This window comes from Glycine soja, chromosome 14 (genome assembly GCF_004193775.1).
Source record: "Glycine soja cultivar W05 chromosome 14, ASM419377v2, whole genome shotgun sequence".
Classification (NCBI taxonomy): Eukaryota; Viridiplantae; Streptophyta; class Magnoliopsida; order Fabales; family Fabaceae; genus Glycine; species Glycine soja.
Genome location: NC_041015.1, coordinates 4,253,777 through 4,271,256, shown reverse-complemented (window position 1 = coordinate 4,271,256; position 17,480 = coordinate 4,253,777). Strand labels below are relative to the sequence as shown.

Genomic DNA, 17,480 nt, shown 5'->3' with positions numbered 1-17,480 from the left:
GTTGGATTTGGCTCTGGATAAGAGGAAGAAGTCGTTATTAAGGATACTAGGGACGAAAAGGACAGAGGAAGACACTTCAAGACATTCGCGGTTGCTATGTGTAAAGATATTTGTGATTAATTGAAACAAATTAAGAAAAATGTAAACAATCGGTCTTGGCTCAAGGCGTCACGTACGGTTATCAAGTGGCTTCCATATGTTTACGCTTAAAGCTAACATTCCAATACACGTAAACAAGTGCACAATATGATAATTGAGGGCAATAATATGATAGTTTTAATCATCGCTACGAATAAATTTATAGCCACAGCAATATTTAAAATATGGACATGTGTTTCCCTTTTCTCTTCCTCCACCTCAAGAAAGCACATAAAGAAATATATGATAAAGAAAAGATAAAATTTAACTACAAAGAAATGACGAAGATATGTAGTAACGGTAGAAGTAAAACTCACCATTCATAGGAAAAACGATAACTTTGCACATATATCATAATTTTATTCAACATTTTCTTACTGGGAAATAACTCTAGTGATAATTAAGAAAGGTTAGAGAAAAGACAGGCCTCTTTGTTGACTATATCCATGCCTCTCACAACACGAGTTTATTCATGAAATATATTATAACTAGGTAGAAACTAGGTAGAACTACGTGCAGTGTCTCATTCTTTACTCTTAACCTCGTTGACCTGGGAAGCCACCTCCACCAGGGAAGCCTCCGCCAACAACACCGGGGAAGCCGCCTCCGCCACCAACACCGGGGAAGCCTCCACCGCCACCGAAGAAGCTTCCACCAACTCCCGGGAAGCCTCCACCACCACCGGGGAAGCTTCCACCAACACCCGAGAAGCCTCCACCAATACCAGGGAAGCCTCCACCGCCACCTTGGAAGCCTCCACCCCCACCAGGGAAGCCTCCACCTCCACCACCACCACCACCAGGGAAGCCTCCACCACCACCAGGGAAGCCACCGCCAACACGAGGGAAGCCACCAGCACCATCACCAGCAGGAAAACTACCACCACCAGGGAAGCCTCCACGACCACGAGGGGAGCCACCACGACCAGCACCTGATAATCCACCACCAACACCAAGGTTGCCCCCACCACCCGCAGTAGCTAACTCTAACACCTCCGAGGAGATCAAAAGGAGCATGGCCAGCATAGAAACTATTGCTATCTTCGAACCCATCTTTCACTTTTTCACTAGTAAACTACAGGTCTACAACAGATCTCTACTCAAGTTAATGAGATATGTCTGGTTAGGATGAGAAAATGAGTCGGAAATATGCTCTATATATAGGAGCGAATGAGAGAATTTGAACCTTTCTCTTAATTGGCACCGTAGGTAGCGTATATTAATGTAGTCTTTTCTAGAATTAATTAACAACCTAATTGTTCTCGATCTCCAGCTCAATTTCCTTGTCCAATTTCAATGCTAAAGTGATGTAGGCTATGAAATTGAAGGACAGTATTTATTGTGCGTAAATGCGTATGAACTTCCCATGTACTGCAAAAATGATCAGTGGACAACTTATTTGACACTTAGTGACAGAAAGAGATAAAAAAAAAAAAGAAGTATGATAGTTGATATCATGTGATAGAAAGATAGAGATATAGAAATACTAAGTTTAAACATAAGGAGTTGGTTGAGCATATCATAATAGGATATCTCATTTGACAAGTTGCATGTTTTAATCTTACTTGTCTCCTTAGATTGATGTAAATTTAAATATTTTTATAAACGTTGTTTGAGTTCAAATAGCATCTCCTCCCATAAATATTTTACTATGAAAAAGGGAAAGAAAATTAGGGAGTGTTAAAGAAGTGTTTCGAGAGATAGAATATCCACCTATCATTACTCAAAAAGGGGAGAAGCAGACACCTAGTGCTAGTTTGCTATGTATCTTAATATTTTTCTGATTTACCCTAAAGTATAAAATAATTTAAAGGTCAAAGTTAGACTTTTTTGCTGCAAAGTTAGTTAAAGTCCTTTAAGACTACCAAAAATCAACAAATTACAAATAAATACACTAAAGAAAAAATGTTATTCCCTTCCTAATTTTGATGTTAACAAATTTTTAAAAATTATATATAGATTTTCTTAATTTTAATTTTTTTTACTTGCATTTGTTATATTGTTTTCTAACCAGAATTACAATTTTATTTTGGTAACTAACATTTAATACTAGTCAGCTGAAACTTCATTTTGAATAAAAAATAACACAAAAAATACTTAAGAAATGACATGTAATTAAGTTTTTTTCTTAATTAAACATGCTTGCCAAATAATACAGAAAAATTGTATGTCAAATATGAAAAAAAATAATTACCATCGAGTGCCTATATATAGGGTGCTAACGTTAAATGAAATTACAATGTGCGAAATATTATCATGTTTTTCTTCCATTACATACACAAGTATTTTAAACTTATGAAATTAAACACGTCAATACAATAAATTGTTACTAAAAACATTTTATATTATAATAATAATTATTAATGAGTATCTTGTTATATTAAACATGAATGAATTAAAGAGAAACATCTTTTAAAATATCGAAGAGAAAAATATCTTTATAAATTAATATCATATATTAAATTGCAAAATTTAAAAATTAAATTTAAATTAGGAATGATTAAGACTTTTTCTTTTTGTAATAAAATCCCGTTATGCAGGCAGTGCCCATTGGCCACTATTGTTGATTCAGATTGCTACTCCAAGCTAGCCCCCCATCGATGACATCGATGCCACAAAAGTTTGCCCAAAAGCGATATATATTAATTGGGCATGGGGTTTAGCTATGCTATAGGTTTCGTGATCACATTACAGCCAAGCATATTTCAGCATGTGATATCTCCACTTTTGACGAAATCATAGCCCACAACTCGTCAATTTTGTTGCATGCACACACCTTGCGGGAGCCATAGCATGCCTGCCCTATTCATTCAAGAGCTTGCCTTGATTGGACTTTCTCAAAAACATAGTACTTGTCGATATTTCTAACACTATATATGGTTGCCAAGAGATTTTGAAATCAAGGTCCTGAATTGAGTGCTCGCAGACTAGCAGCAAATTAACCCAGCTATAGATTTATTGAAATCGACCATAAATTATTTCGGCCGGAAGCCACACAAAAATGAGCGAGCATGCAAGAAGGAGAGATCACTTGTCCTAGCTTGGTCCATAGAGGCCTTTCCAAAAAAAAAAAAAAACAGAACCTATAAAATAAATAAATGAGATAGTGGGGCCCACGCTTTGAGAGAGATACCCAGGGTCATAGGACCCACCACTAAAAGGGATTTAAATTACTTTTTAAAAAATTATATGTTTGCTGTATAATATTTTCTATAATTTTTAATTTTATTTTTGTAAATAGATTGAAGTTATTGTTTTATCCCTTTTTTTTTTCAAACTAACATGTAACATGAGATTAAAAAACATTATCATGTTAGTTGTTAGTTTTTTTTTTTACCTTTATAAATTTTTATTAAATGAATTTTTAACTCACTATGCTATTTTATTCAATGTAACGAAAATATAATTTTTTAATGAAATTATTGTTTATTTTTTATGTAATATATATTTATATTTTTAAATAATTAAATATAAATTAAAGGACTTTATTTAGTGTTTCGTTATGGATGCATAAGAAGCAAGGATCAACACCGAAGATAGTTGGCTGTTTTTTGGGGTTGGTTCATGTTCAACTCATGGATAGTGAGTGTTAAACACTCCACACAAAGGATAAAAAGAAAAGACGAAAGAGGGTTACCTTGTTGGAGGCTCTTGAATGCGAAAAGCTCTCAAGCTTTGACTCATTCTATAGGAGGAATAACATGGAACCCCACACATGGACACCCGACGTGTTAAGATCGATGATGAAGTACATGTTGGAAATGCCTAACTCTACAAGGGTTTCCTGGATGAAATATTAATCAATTCTGTTATTAGTTTTTTTGAGGTCAATTTTGATCCAATCATGTCTCAATAGGCTTAGTCTGTAAAAGACAGTATACAAATTAGACACCATTGAATATAAGTATTTTCTGTCTAACTTGCTATAATTTGCTACATGCATTGAGGTAGTTAGTAACCAACCAAATCCAAATACACCTTACGAAATGTAAGGATTGAACTTTAAATTTTGAGCATCAACTAAATTTGGACCTTTTAGCCTAGTTCCATCATGGCTTGATGTGGCCTTAACTCACAAAAAGTTGGAAAACCTTAAATCTTTTCTTTTCCATTCTATTTTGCTCTCACTTTAGATCATTTCATCACATCGTCGTGTAAAGAGTCATATATTTTTTTTTAGTGAACTCTTAAAACAAAAAACATATGACTGATAACAAGTTTTAAAATAGAAAAAAAATTAAAAAATAGTTTTACTTTTTAAAAAATTTAAAACTTAAAACAAAAAATTACTCCGAACGAGAGCTAAATATTTATACTTTTTTTATTTTAAGAGAAATTAATTTTAGCAATACACTCTCTCAAAACAATGTTTCTAATACATTATCATTGACTAAAATTTGTTAAAAGTTACAAAATTTTGTGAGTCTCAAACGATTTTTCTAATACATTATCAATATTATTAATTCACTAATTTAGAGAACAAAATCATTTTTATGCCATAATTTGCTTTTAATTTGGTGTGTTTTTGTGTCATCAAAACTGATGACGGAGTCCCTTTCATCACCTGTGGTTGCAGTGGGTCGGGTCCCAAACCCAAGTCAAAGAATGATAGACAAAGGAATGGAGAAGGAAAGATTATCACCTGAGAAACATTTTATTTTTCCTTTGTCTTTTGTTTGCAATTTTGCATGGAAAACTTTGGGATCAATTCTCCAATTGTCCTTTGCCATTCCCCTGAACTTAAAATTTAGAGTTTGCAATTTTACAAGTCTTTAAAATTTGAAAATAAAAAAATGTAAAACTCAAAACACGCAACTAGAAAAATGATTATTAGTGAGGGGGATATAAATTTGTCACAAAATATTTTATGATAAAAATATTTAGAGAGAGCTTTATTCATCACTAAATCTAATTTAAATTGTTTGTGACAGATTTTTTTTATTAACAATATTATTGAGGGGGATATAAACTGGTCAAAAACCCCTCGCTAAATGTTTTATATTTATTTATGACGAATTTTGTGACAGAAAAATTTGAAAAGGGGATATTCCATAACATAATCCCCAGCTAATATTTCATATTTGTTTTGTGAGGAACATATATGTTTAAGAGGGACACAAATCCATTACAAAATTAAATAAATTTTTGTCCATCTCAAATCTGTATTTTTCGTCACAAAGGTCGTAACTGTGAGAAAGAGTTTTTTCATGTCTAAGATTCATCACTAATTTTGATTTTTTTTTCTAGAAGTGATACAAACCTTATTAAAAAGGGTTTTAGTTTATAAAATTTAGAACTAACAATTTTCCCAGACCCTTACCAACAACATATTAGTCTCACTCTTTATAATGAAGTCTACTCACAATTTTATAAATTTTAACAAGTTTAATTAACATAAGATAATATATTAGAAAAAAATATTAAAGAATATTTTAGTAACTCTGCTCTTATTGTAAATAGTAGGAATAATATATCCGACGACAAATAATGCCATTGAATATGATAATAAATGAGTGGATAAATAATTATTTTTGTTGTTGGATATTTAAATCGGTGAAAATTTAATTTTTAAAATAATAAAAATTCTAATTTTATTTTTAAATGTATAAAAAATAAGATAATTATGTCTTACTACGTGATTATTTTGTCATTATAAAAATAACATGAATTTTCTCCGTATTTGACATCTGGCACATCATTTTTCTCCTTAGCAACTTCAGTTACAAACACGTGAAACATGAACAAGTGATAATCATATATATTTGCCATGAAAGACAGTAATCATGATTAAGGAGCATAACACAATCAGTGTTATCATGAGTTAAATAAGTTATAATGCAAATTATCATTGAATTTAAAGTTTGTGAGAATTGAAAGCAAAATTGAAACTCACCTATTGTACACATTGACGAAGTCTCAGCAAGGTTCCTAACTGTCACGCTAAAGGATATCAGAGCAACCATGGCCAAGAGGCCTAGGACGAGTAAGGTTTCCTTAGAAAACATTTTTCAGAAATGAAAATACAAACCGAATCAAATTAATAAATGTTTTCTGATGACAGCTTATGAAATATCGATATGAAAATTAGTGAGGAAGTGGCTGTATATGTAGGAGGAGGGAGATAGCTAGACTTGAAATGGACTCCAAAACTTGCCAATTTAACTTGAACAATTAAATAATAAATTCAGTCTTCTCCAAGTGCTGAAAATTCGTGTTTCTGATATCACACTCAACGTTCTTCTTAATTTTCGGAAGTAGCATTCATTGTTTAATTTGATGCTGGTGTCAACGTAATTCTATGTGGTCAAGTAGGTAAATTAATCTCGAACGAGTGCATATATATCTATTGTTTGCTGTTTTGTTTATAACTTATAAGCACCAAAGTGAACAGATAAAGGCAACTTCCGATTTGCTATAAATGCTTTTTTCAGTTTCTTGGACTGAACAATCAAGAGCATTTTTGGGGGAGTGCTTCATTATACTACTAAGTGTTACTTAACTGAGTTGTTTATATAAATAACTGTTATTAAATTTATTTTTATCAATTACAAAATTATTTTTTAATTACAAAATTTAATGTGACACAAATTAAATACTCATTTTAATAACTTTAATATTTGAGTAAATTTTTATGTAAAATTTTTTAATTTATATAATATTATAAGATTCATAAATTTTAGATAAACAATTTATTTAAAGAGTCATGTAGATGCTCTTAAAAGAATATTTACAAACAACAAATATCAACAATATTAATTTTCTCACCCCATTTTACTTAAAAATAAAAGTTAAATCAGAACAAAATTTATGGCCAAGTTATTTATATTTTTCCACCAAAAAATAAGTTACTTATATTTTTACCATCAAACAAATAATGTTGTAGGTATTCATTCTTTCATATAATGTAGTCTTAAAATTAAATAATAATAAGAAAGTAATCAAATTATTAATATTTTAATATATTTATATTATGTCAATTTTAATATATATAAATGAGTTAACATATGATTTTGAATTAATATGAAATTTTATATATATAATTTTTTGAAAGAAATTTTCAATCTAACATTAAATTTTAAGAAAATATTATTCAATTGAAAGTTACATAATGATATAATAATCGTCAAAGTTATACTTATGTAATTTTATTTGTCTTCTCTCACTCTCTCTCTCTCTATATATATATATATGAAGGCTAGCTCAATGAATTTTGTATATATTAATAAAGGAACAAACATTGATTTACTGTAGCTTCAAGCAGGTTGAAGATATGATAATTATAAAAACTGAAACTTAACTACAAAGAAATAATGAAGAGATGTAGACAGCATAGAAGTAAGACACACGATTTAATTAGGACAAACAAAAGCTTTGCACACAGTATATTATCACCATTCTTAAATTTGCTCTGATTATATAGGTACATGCAGTGACGTACGTATTATTCAATATTTTGTTATTGTTAGTGGTAATCATTAAGAAAGGTCAGGAGAAAAGACACCCCTCCTTGTTGACTATAAGCATGCCTCACACAACAACAAGAAATTTATTCATGAAATATAGTAAGTACTTAGTAGAACTACTCTGTCATTTGTGAGCCTTATCCTCTCTGGCCTGGGAATCCACCACCCCTTCCACCAGGGAAGCCGCCACCACCACTAGGGGAGCCACCAACATCACCAGGGAAACCGCCAACTCCACCAGGAAAACCTCCACGTCCGGGAGGGGTGCCACCAACATCACCAGGGAAACCGCCAACTCCACCAGGAAAACCTCCACGTCCGGGAGGGGAGCCACCACGACCACGAGGGGTGCCACCACCACTAGGGAAGGTACCAACAATGCCCGGGAAGCCACTGCCACCTCCAACAGGGAATCCAACACCACCACCAACAGGTAGTCCACCACGACGACCACCACCACCAGGTGATCCAACACCACCACCAATCGGGAATCCACCACGACCACCACCAGGTAATCCAACACCACCACCAACAGGGAATCCACCACGACCACCACCAGGTAATCCAACATCACCACCAATAGGGAATCCACCACGACCACCACCAGGTAATCCAACATCACCACCACCACCACCAGGTAATCCACCACCAACACTAGGGTTACCACCACCAAAGTTACCCGCACCACCACTAGTGGCTAAGACCTCCGAGGAGATCAGAAGGAGCATGGCCAACAGACCTAGGGTAGGTACTGTTGATATCTTCGAACCCATTTTTCAGTACTAAACTACAACAAATTAATTAACTCAAATGAGATATGCTTGACAGTGAAGGATGAGAAAATTAGTGGGGAAGTATACTCTATATATAGGAGGGGAGGGGAGAGAAGTAGGACATTTCTCTTAATTGGCACCGTAGAGTATATTAATTTAGTTTCTAGAGTTATTATTAAGTAATAACCTAATTGTGCTTCATCTCCAGCTCAATAGTCTCAATGATAAAATGTAGGCTATGAAATTGAAGGACAGTATTTATTGTGCCTGACTACATGCATGTATGTTATGCAAAAAGTGATCACTGCATAACTAATTTGAAACTTAGTGAGAGAAAGAGATAAAAGAAATAAATATATATAATAAAAAGATAGAGAGAAAGAAAATTAGTGACTGGTAAAGAATTGTTCGGACATATAAGAATATCACCTATCATTTTTCGAAAAGTGGAGAAGTACTAGACATGAACTAGTACTAGTTTGCTTTTTTTTTTTTTACATGAATCATAATATTTTATTTATTTATTTATTTATGACAAAGTATAAAATAATCTAAAAGTCAAAGTTAGATAAAGTTCTTTAAGACTATCACAAATCAATAAATTACTAATAAATATAATAACGAAAAATTGTTATTCCCATGCTAATTTTTAGGTTAGTAAATTAAATGACTGACTTTTTAAAATTTATATATAGATTAATCACCTTCCTTGTATTTTCGGTATCTTTTTTTTTTTTTATTAAAATTACAATTTCATTTTGGTAACTTATACTAAATTTTATTACAAGTCAAATGAAACGTCCTTTTTGACTAAAACCAAACCACAAAAATACCATGTAATTAAGTTTTGTCTTAAATAAAATTATGTCAAATAATACCATAACAATTGTATATATCAAATACGAAAATTAATTACCACCGAGTGCCTAGATGAAATGAAATGGTGTGGACAAAACAATAAAAGGAAAGAAAAACTAAAATCAATTTTACGCGTTACAATATATTTTCTTGAAAGATTGTTATTTAACATTCTCCATTGTGATTCCTATTAAATGTTTTTATACAGTATAACTTCAAAACTAATAATGTTTATAAAAAAAACTTCAAAATTAATATTTAGAGTTGTACTTTTAATTAATAAAGTCGTATTTACGTGATCTTAAGAAAAAAATCATGGCTGAGTTTTTTTCCCCCTAATGCATCATGGTTATGATTTATATATATGATATTATAGGTAAGTTAGTTTTTTGCATTAAAATTTTCACAATTCTCGTCAAGATTAGTTATAGTAAGCATTTTATTATTATTTTATATTAAGTCCAGTACGGAGAATACTTATGTCTGATCTTTCATCTACTACTCAATTAATTTTATTATTTTTAGTCTCAATGGAAGGCCTGGCTACGCCATTTTGAATTAAAAACAAAAAACAATAAAAGTTAAGAACACAAGTTTTCCTTCTTGTAGACAGAAGTGTGCTGTGGCTATGAGCTGCGCCGTTTTCTAAGGTGCTAACGTCAAATGAAATTGTAATATGTGGGAAATACTATCACGTTTTTCGTCCATTACGTACGTACACAAAGTTTTTTTTAAATTTAAATAAAACATGTCAGAAAATAAATTAATAAAACATTTTATATTTTTATTATTAATAATGAATAATTTGTTCGAGCTACTATGTGGCACCCCGATAAAGAAAAACATCTTTTAAAATCGAAGAGGATAATGTTTATTAATTAATATGATATATTAAATTTAATTAGGAATGATTAAGATTTTTTTTTTTGTAAGAATTCAAAATGAAAAGAGGAACTACAACGTGACAACAGTAGGCATATCCCTGCCCACATATCCCTCCCCAAAGTCTCTAAAATAGTTTCATGGCGGTGCCCACCATCGATATTGGAGAATGCAAGAGTTGCCACAGAAATCATAGCCCTAAAACCAGGAAAGTATGCTTTAGCTATAGGTTTCGTGGTCACATTCCAGCCAACCATAATTTAGCATCTGATATCCCCCATTCTTGACCAAATGATAGCCATGTACAACTCGTCAATTTTGTTGCATGCACACACCTTGCGGGAGCCAGAATTGCATAGGGTATAATGGAATGAAGGAAATGACTGATTTAGTGAGCCATAGGCTGCCTGCTCTAGTCAAGAGATTGCCCTTCCAAAAGGTAATGTAGGATTGGACTTTCTCAATAACATTCTTAAAGTCTGCCTAGCTTATTGGTCACCGGCCCCATTTATTAACATTCGAAATCGAAAGCCAAGGTGCATAGATGTCGATATCCCTAGGGCGATGCCCAAAGATCTTTCAATCAAGGTCCATAGGGCCTTGCAAAAAACCCAAAACATCATGAGTAAAAAAAAAAAGATGATGTAGAGGGGACTTTCCAGGATTAGTTCATGTTCAACTCATGGATAGTAAGTGTTAGGCACATATAATCCATAAAGGTATAAAAAGGTAGGGTGAATGAGGATTGGCTTGTCGAATGCCTCTTGGGAAAAAGTCTCAAGCTTTGACCCATTCTAGAGGAGGCATAACATGGAACCACCCATACCCTACACGATACAAGATTAATGTATGAAGATGTTGGGAATATCAAACTATAATAATATGTTTGAATGGAGCAATTCAGGAGAAGAATTAATTTTTTCAAGGAATTTAAAAGAATTTTATGATAAAATAATTTGTTTGGATAAAATATTTGAAAGAAGATTTAATTTTTGGTATTTTTATGAATCATTTTGATTGACTAAAATATTGAGATTTCAAATTCTCTCAAAAAATAAAGAATTTGAAATTCTTTTTTCGGAGATGTTCACTCTAACTCACATCCTTACTCGCGACTCTTTCTCGTTTAACACTCGCAATTACGGGTGATCGAAGTTTTTACGACCGGCATCGACATCAGCTATTTTTCACTGACGTTGATCAAAGTTTTTTCAATCAAGATTTTTATGTATGATGTTGACCAAAACTATTTTTTGCTGATATCGGTTAAGATTTTTTTTATATGATATTGGTTAAGGTTATTTTCTCATTAACGTCAGTCATGAGAATTTTTTGCTAACGTCAACCAAGGATATTTTTTAGCTACAGCCATCTAGGTTCTCTAGTTGATGCCGACAAATGATTTTTTTGGCCGAAATTGACTAGATTTTTTCTGCTGACATCGGTCAGAACTAACTTTTGAGTAGACACCTGCTAGGATTTTTTAGCCGACGTCAGTTAGGTTTTTCCAGCCAACATCGGCTAAAGCTATTTTTTAGCCAATATCTGCTAGGGTTACTTTTTAGTCGATTTTAGCTAGGGTGTTTTGGCTGATGTCAACTAGATTTTCTTAGCTGATAACAGTTAGAATTTTTTTTGCTGACATCAACTAGGGTTTTCTGTATGACATCAATCAAAGCTATTTATAAACCACATTAGCTAGGGTTTTTTGGTTGATGTTGGCTAGGGTTTTTTATGCTAACACCAGCTAGGTATTTTTTATCTACTATTTTTAGTCGACATTGACTAGGTTCTTTCGGTTGACAACCACTAGAATTTTTTTGGTCGACATCGGTTAGAGTTATTTTTTAGCCAACATTAGCCAATACTATTTTGTAGTCGATGTTGGCTAAGGTTTTTTATCTGACATTAGTCAGGACTATTTTTTAGCCAACTTCGACTAGGGATTTTTCGGCCAATGTTTACCAATGATATTTTTCAGTCGACTTCGGATAGGTTCTATTGGTCAACATTGATCAAGCTATTTTTTAGTTGATGTTGGATATAGTGTTTTTGTCAATGCCTGTTAGGGTTTTTTAGGCCGACGTTGATTAGTAAGGGCTATTTATCGACTGAAAAACCCTAGAAGATGTCGACCAAAAAACCCCAAGCTGACGTTGGCTAAAAATAATCTTGGTCAATGTCGTATAAAAAGAGCATAGCCGACGTCGGCCAAACAAACCCTAGCTGGTGTTTGCCAAAAAACCCTAGCCAACGTTAGTCAAAAAACCTAGTCAACATCAACTAAAAAATAGACTCAATCAACGTTGGCCGAAAAATTACCCTGGCTTACACTAGCTAACAAATATTCCCGACATACTTTAACAAAATAAACCCTATTTGATGTCAACCGAAACATGACATTGGTTGATGTCGATTTAAAAACATCACTAGTTGTGGTCAAGCAAAACAATCTTAGTTAAAATTATCAATATTTTATATTTTTAAATTATTAAACATTGAAAAATATTTTTTAATTAATATTTCAAAATTTGATTGTGTTTATTTTCTATAAAGTTTAATATTGAGATTTCATCTATTTAAAATATAAAATTAAAATTTTGCATATATATGAAGGAAATTGAATTATCATTTTCAAACAAAAAATTTAAAATTGAAAAAAATTAAATTGATTTATCCAAACAAAACATTTAAAAATAAAGAAAATTAAAATCAAAACAATTCTAATTTTAAACATTTTAAATTTCCTAAAATTTTGAAATTTCTAATCCAAACACAAGAATTTCTTGGATGAAATTCTAATCAATCCTATCATGCATAAGCTTTTCCGAGGTCAATTTTGATATAGCCTTCAATCCATTCTTCGCCTTAGACTTTTGAATGATTTGAAACACTCATGCTAAAATAGTGTTATCTATAGTGCCCCTGCCTGGAACAGGCCAATTAGTACATCCAAGAATGGCATAAGATGACAGATAAGGACTTTCGTGATTACCTTATAACCCAAATTGCACAAGCTAATCAACTAGTAGTACTCCTTTAGTCGAACTAGATGGTACAGTATGGGAATAAGGACCAAAAGGGTCTTGAGGAGGCTCGAATTTAAAAAATTGTCAGTGAATGCTTTGCGTACTAGATGCCAAAGGTCATTGCCAAAAATGAGTAAGTGTATGGCTTGTAAAAGAAAGACTGAAAACCATCCAGGTTAAGTTAAAGGACTTTATTTTCATGGTTGCACTCTTAACCTCCTCTTTTGTGACCGAGGCCAGTAGTGCCTCTTGCGCTTCTTACTCAATTAAGAAATATTACCAACATCCAACAGGGGCCAAGAATGTTATTAGAAAAAAGAGATATGAAGTGCCTAATGGCTTTCTATTTTAAAACATCAAAATTTGTATGTTAGGAACCTTTCTTTAGAAAGAGATCAAAGATCTTATATTCCGCATCCAACGAGAGATTGTTTGGGCATGAAAAAAAAAATCTAGTGTATGTTCTGTATGAGGTAAACCAGTGTGCTACAACACAAAGCTATATATCACTTTTCCTTATACATTCTATGTTTTAAAGAGAATATCCATAAATATTTTTCAAAACACTAGTTAAACATTTAAATAAGTAGTAAATTTATGAAAAAGACATATTACTAATGCATTTTTGTTATAAATATTCACCAAAAAAATTTATATTAATTTCTAGCTTTTGGCATAGAAGACACCTCGGAAGAAAAAAAATCTATTCAAAGCGCAAAAAGACAAGCCAACATTTTTTCGATCACATTTCAAACTGGATGTGAGTAGAAAGAAATTTTTTTAATGCTTAGCTGAAACAATTTTTTTATGCATTAGCTTAAACAATTTTACTAGCTTAAATGATTGTTTTACTTTTGTATATATATCAACTGTAATTATTTTACATGACAATTTCAAATTAACTAGTGCATAGTATGTTGTTACTTTAGCTGCTGTTATATGTATAGGATGTTTCAAATGACAACAATTAATTTCAACTATTGGATTCCAGTTTTAAAAAAATAGTGGATGAGATTAAAATTTAATTAAAATAAATCATGTGCACGTTAAACATCCATGAGTTTAATATTGCCTTCATGAAAACATGATTCCTCACCGTCCTGCCATCAAGTGTCCCGTTGGAACCACCGAGATTTCCATCACGAGAGTGACTCCCACCAACATCAACGAAGGAAAACAGTGATGGGTCGTCAGTGATCTATCGAAGAATTCTCGCTGTCCGACATTTTCTTCGTCTTGGAGATGATCGCATTGTTGCAGTGTCTTTTTTTTCCTTCTATTTTAATTTCTCAGTTTAATTTATTTCTATTATTATTAAAAGATTTAATTAGTTTCTTTAATTTTTTTAAATGATTCAATTTGAGCTTTATATTTCTAAAAGTTTCTAAAGGTTGAGTTTGATTCCATTATAAATCAAAATTCATGTGTTGTGTTAAGAAATTTGATTCCATTTTTTTTAGAATTTTTTTATTCATTTAATTTATTTACAAAATTTGATAATTACATAAATTTTATATTTAATTGAATGATGTATTTAGATATTTATTATAATGATTAAAAATTAAATAAATATGATATTTAATTGAATGATGTATTTAGATGTTTTTTTTATAACAATTGATAATTAAATAAATTTAATATTTTTTACATATGTAAATACTTATTAAACCTATGATTTTTATTTATAATTTATATATGTAAATAAATTAATTATTAGATAATAAATAATCATAAAAAAATTTATTATATAAATTTACATATACATTAAATATAAATTAAAAATTTTAATCTTATAACATATATTAGCTCAATTAGTTTAAATATTTTATTAATGATGCCAGAGACACAAGTTTAATTCATGTTTGTGTCATTAATTTTAAATTAAATTATAAATTATATTTTTGAAAAAAAATTAAAAAAATGTATGGTATTGATTATGTGATTGGCGTTAATAAATCCAAAGGGCCATAGTTAGTGTTGTTTTCTCAACTTAAATTAATTGAATTGATTTTTTCTTATACTAGTTCATGAATTAATTATTTTATAAAATTAATTTAATTAATCAAATTATTTTTATAAAACGAGTTTAGTAAATTGAATTAGTTTTTATTTAAATATTTTTTATTTGTAAAAAATAATTTAAAAACTAGTTAAAAAACTAATTTAAAATTGATTCCGTTCCAAGGATCACTTTAAAACTAATTAAAAACTAATTCACTTTTAAAATAATTTTTTAAAATCAGATTTATTTTCAATCAATTTCTAAATCAGTTTTACTGTTTAGATATAAAATCATCAAAATAATTCAAAACCAATTGGGTTTTATTTTTTACCGAATCAGTTTTTCACAGTCTAATCTTCAATGCTGCAATTAAACGCATATTATAATGTCTGCTAGCTTGTTGAATTCATTTATTGTCGTATCCAATGACATTTGTCTTCCGTTCGTGTTTTTCTATTCCTACTATTTAGAATAATAGAAGCTACTAAAACACTCTAATACATTCATTTTTAATATAGTTAAAATTTATTTAAAATTTAAAAATTAAGTTGATCTAATTAAATAAAGAGTAAGTTAAATTTAGATTTCTTGAGCAAATTCCTGGATCCAAGTATTGTAATAAAAAAAACATGATTAATTTTAGAAGGAGAAATTTTACTAATCATGATGATCAAACATATTCTCGGATGTAGATATGCAAAACAAAGCTAATGACTACTCATTGTGACAAAAATAAAAAACAAGAAGTGAAACTCAAAATTTTATAATTTCTAATAAATTTTAGTCATTGATATAACGTATGTATTAGGAAAATTTTGCTAAGAGAGTGTATTGTTGACATTTCTCTTAGAATAAAAAAGCATAAAAATACTATATAAATCAAAAGTTTAGGCCTTGTTTGTATAGTGATTTTTGGTTTCAAGTTTTAAAACTTTTAAAAGCTAAGGCTACTTTTTAGTTTTTAGTTTTCATTTAAATTTTCTTATTTTCAATTTTTAAAACTTGTTATCAGCCTATATACTCTTTTGAAAGTTTACTAAAAGAATGTGAAACTTTTAATTATATGATGAAAATGTGACAAGATCATATGGAGTGAGTGCAAAATAGAACGGAATAGAAAGATTTAAGGTTTTCACCAAAATTTTCTTTTTTTAAAAAAAAAAATAGGTTTTCACTAACTTTTGTGGGTTAAGGCCAGATCAAACCATGATGGTATTGGGATAAAAGGAAAAAAAAATTAATTCATCATGCTTAAAATTTAAAGTTCAAACCTTAGGTTTAATAAGGTGAATTTGGGTTAGGTCGGTCACTACATCAATGCATGTAGCAGGCTATAAGAAGTATATTACTATATGCAGCGTTTATGAATGTCGAATGGTTGTTAGCCATTTGATGATATAAAAAAGCAATATATATATATATATATATATATTCTTTTCTTAGTTTGTTGTTATATAATTTCCTTTTGCTCAAACTAAAGGGCAATCCTTCGGAATTGAAAATTCCTATCCTTCTGATTTCTTATATTAAAGGTATATAATACTATTATTAGTTATGACAACTATTATTTTAATAATATCATCAATACTAGTTATTACCATGTTGCCTGGAAAATATTTATTAGCTATTGTGATTCTCAGGTTCTGTTATTACAACACTGACGTACAAGCTTTGTTTCATGCTTGCTTAAGTAATATTCTAACCGCAATGACATTAAGGTGATTGGTGAATTAATAGAATAAGATTATTTTGTGATAAAATATGGATATCATAGATTGGTTGGTTACAATTTTAGGGTAATAGTTATTTTCATTGTATAAGGTAGTGACAAATTCATCATCCAAAGATGAAAATTCAAATTTTAGTCCATAAAACTAAAAAAGTGTGACAAATTTATTTATTCATTAACTTTCATATATTACCGTTAATGAAAGAGTCTATGTAATATAGAGACAAAAATGATATTTATCCAAAATATAATTTAATTTTTATCTTTCTTTTTTTTTTACTCGTCACAAACATAATATTATAATAAACACTTAAAACAATAAAAAATCAAATATAAATTAGAACAAACATAAGATGAATACATTTGTTGCATTTTTTCACTTTTCGAAATTAAAATTTTAATTTTAATTTTTTAAAGATGAATTTGTTTGACATTCTACATTTTCAAAGAAAAAGATAACTATTTAGTATTATTTTAACACTTTTGGTGCTCTTACATAATAATAAATCAGTTAGTAACTTTTGAAAATTCTGAATTAATATGTTACGGCGCCAGGTAAGAGAGAGGTTTCCCTATTTCTCCTTCCTCCAACTCCTTTATATAGAGT

General features: G+C 30.5%; 2 protein-coding genes across 2 annotated transcripts; both read right to left on the bottom strand.

Moving 5' to 3' along the window:
- Positions 1-428: 428 nt before the first annotated feature.
- LOC114385258 (glycine-rich protein 5-like) lies at positions 429-6,142 on the bottom strand. Its single transcript, XM_028345280.1, has 4 exons — positions 6,044-6,142; positions 5,801-5,867; positions 5,458-5,492; positions 429-1,190 (listed from the first exon to the last, which is right to left on the bottom strand). Exons 1-4 carry the CDS (start codon positions 6,140-6,142, stop codon positions 675-677), a joined length of 717 nt encoding a protein of 238 aa, XP_028201081.1. The 3' UTR covers positions 429-674.
- Positions 6,143-7,737: 1,595 nt separating this feature from the next.
- On the bottom strand, positions 7,738-8,373 carry LOC114385257 (acanthoscurrin-1-like). Its single transcript, XM_028345278.1, has one exon. It carries the CDS (start codon positions 8,371-8,373, stop codon positions 7,738-7,740), a length of 636 nt encoding a protein of 211 aa, XP_028201079.1.
- Between the last annotated feature and the right edge of the window lie 9,107 nt (positions 8,374-17,480).

Bases quoted from the DNA above. Each gene is read 5' to 3' on its own strand.
- LOC114385257 (XM_028345278.1), bottom strand. From the start codon at position 8,373: ATGGGTTCGAAGATATCAACAGTACCTACCCTAGGTCTGTTGGCCATG.
- LOC114385258 (XM_028345280.1), bottom strand. From the start codon at position 6,142: ATGTTTTCTAAGGAAACCTTACTCGTCCTAGGCCTCTTGGCCATGGTT. The intron at 5,493-5,800 runs GTTATTTTTATA...AATTGTGAGTAG, and splicing joins CAAATACGGAGAAAATTCAT to ACTTCATTATAAAGAGTGAG. The intron at 1,191-5,457 runs GTAAGGGTCTGG...AAAAAGTGAAAG, and splicing joins GTGAGACTAATATGTTGTTG to ATGGGTTCGAAGATAGCAAT.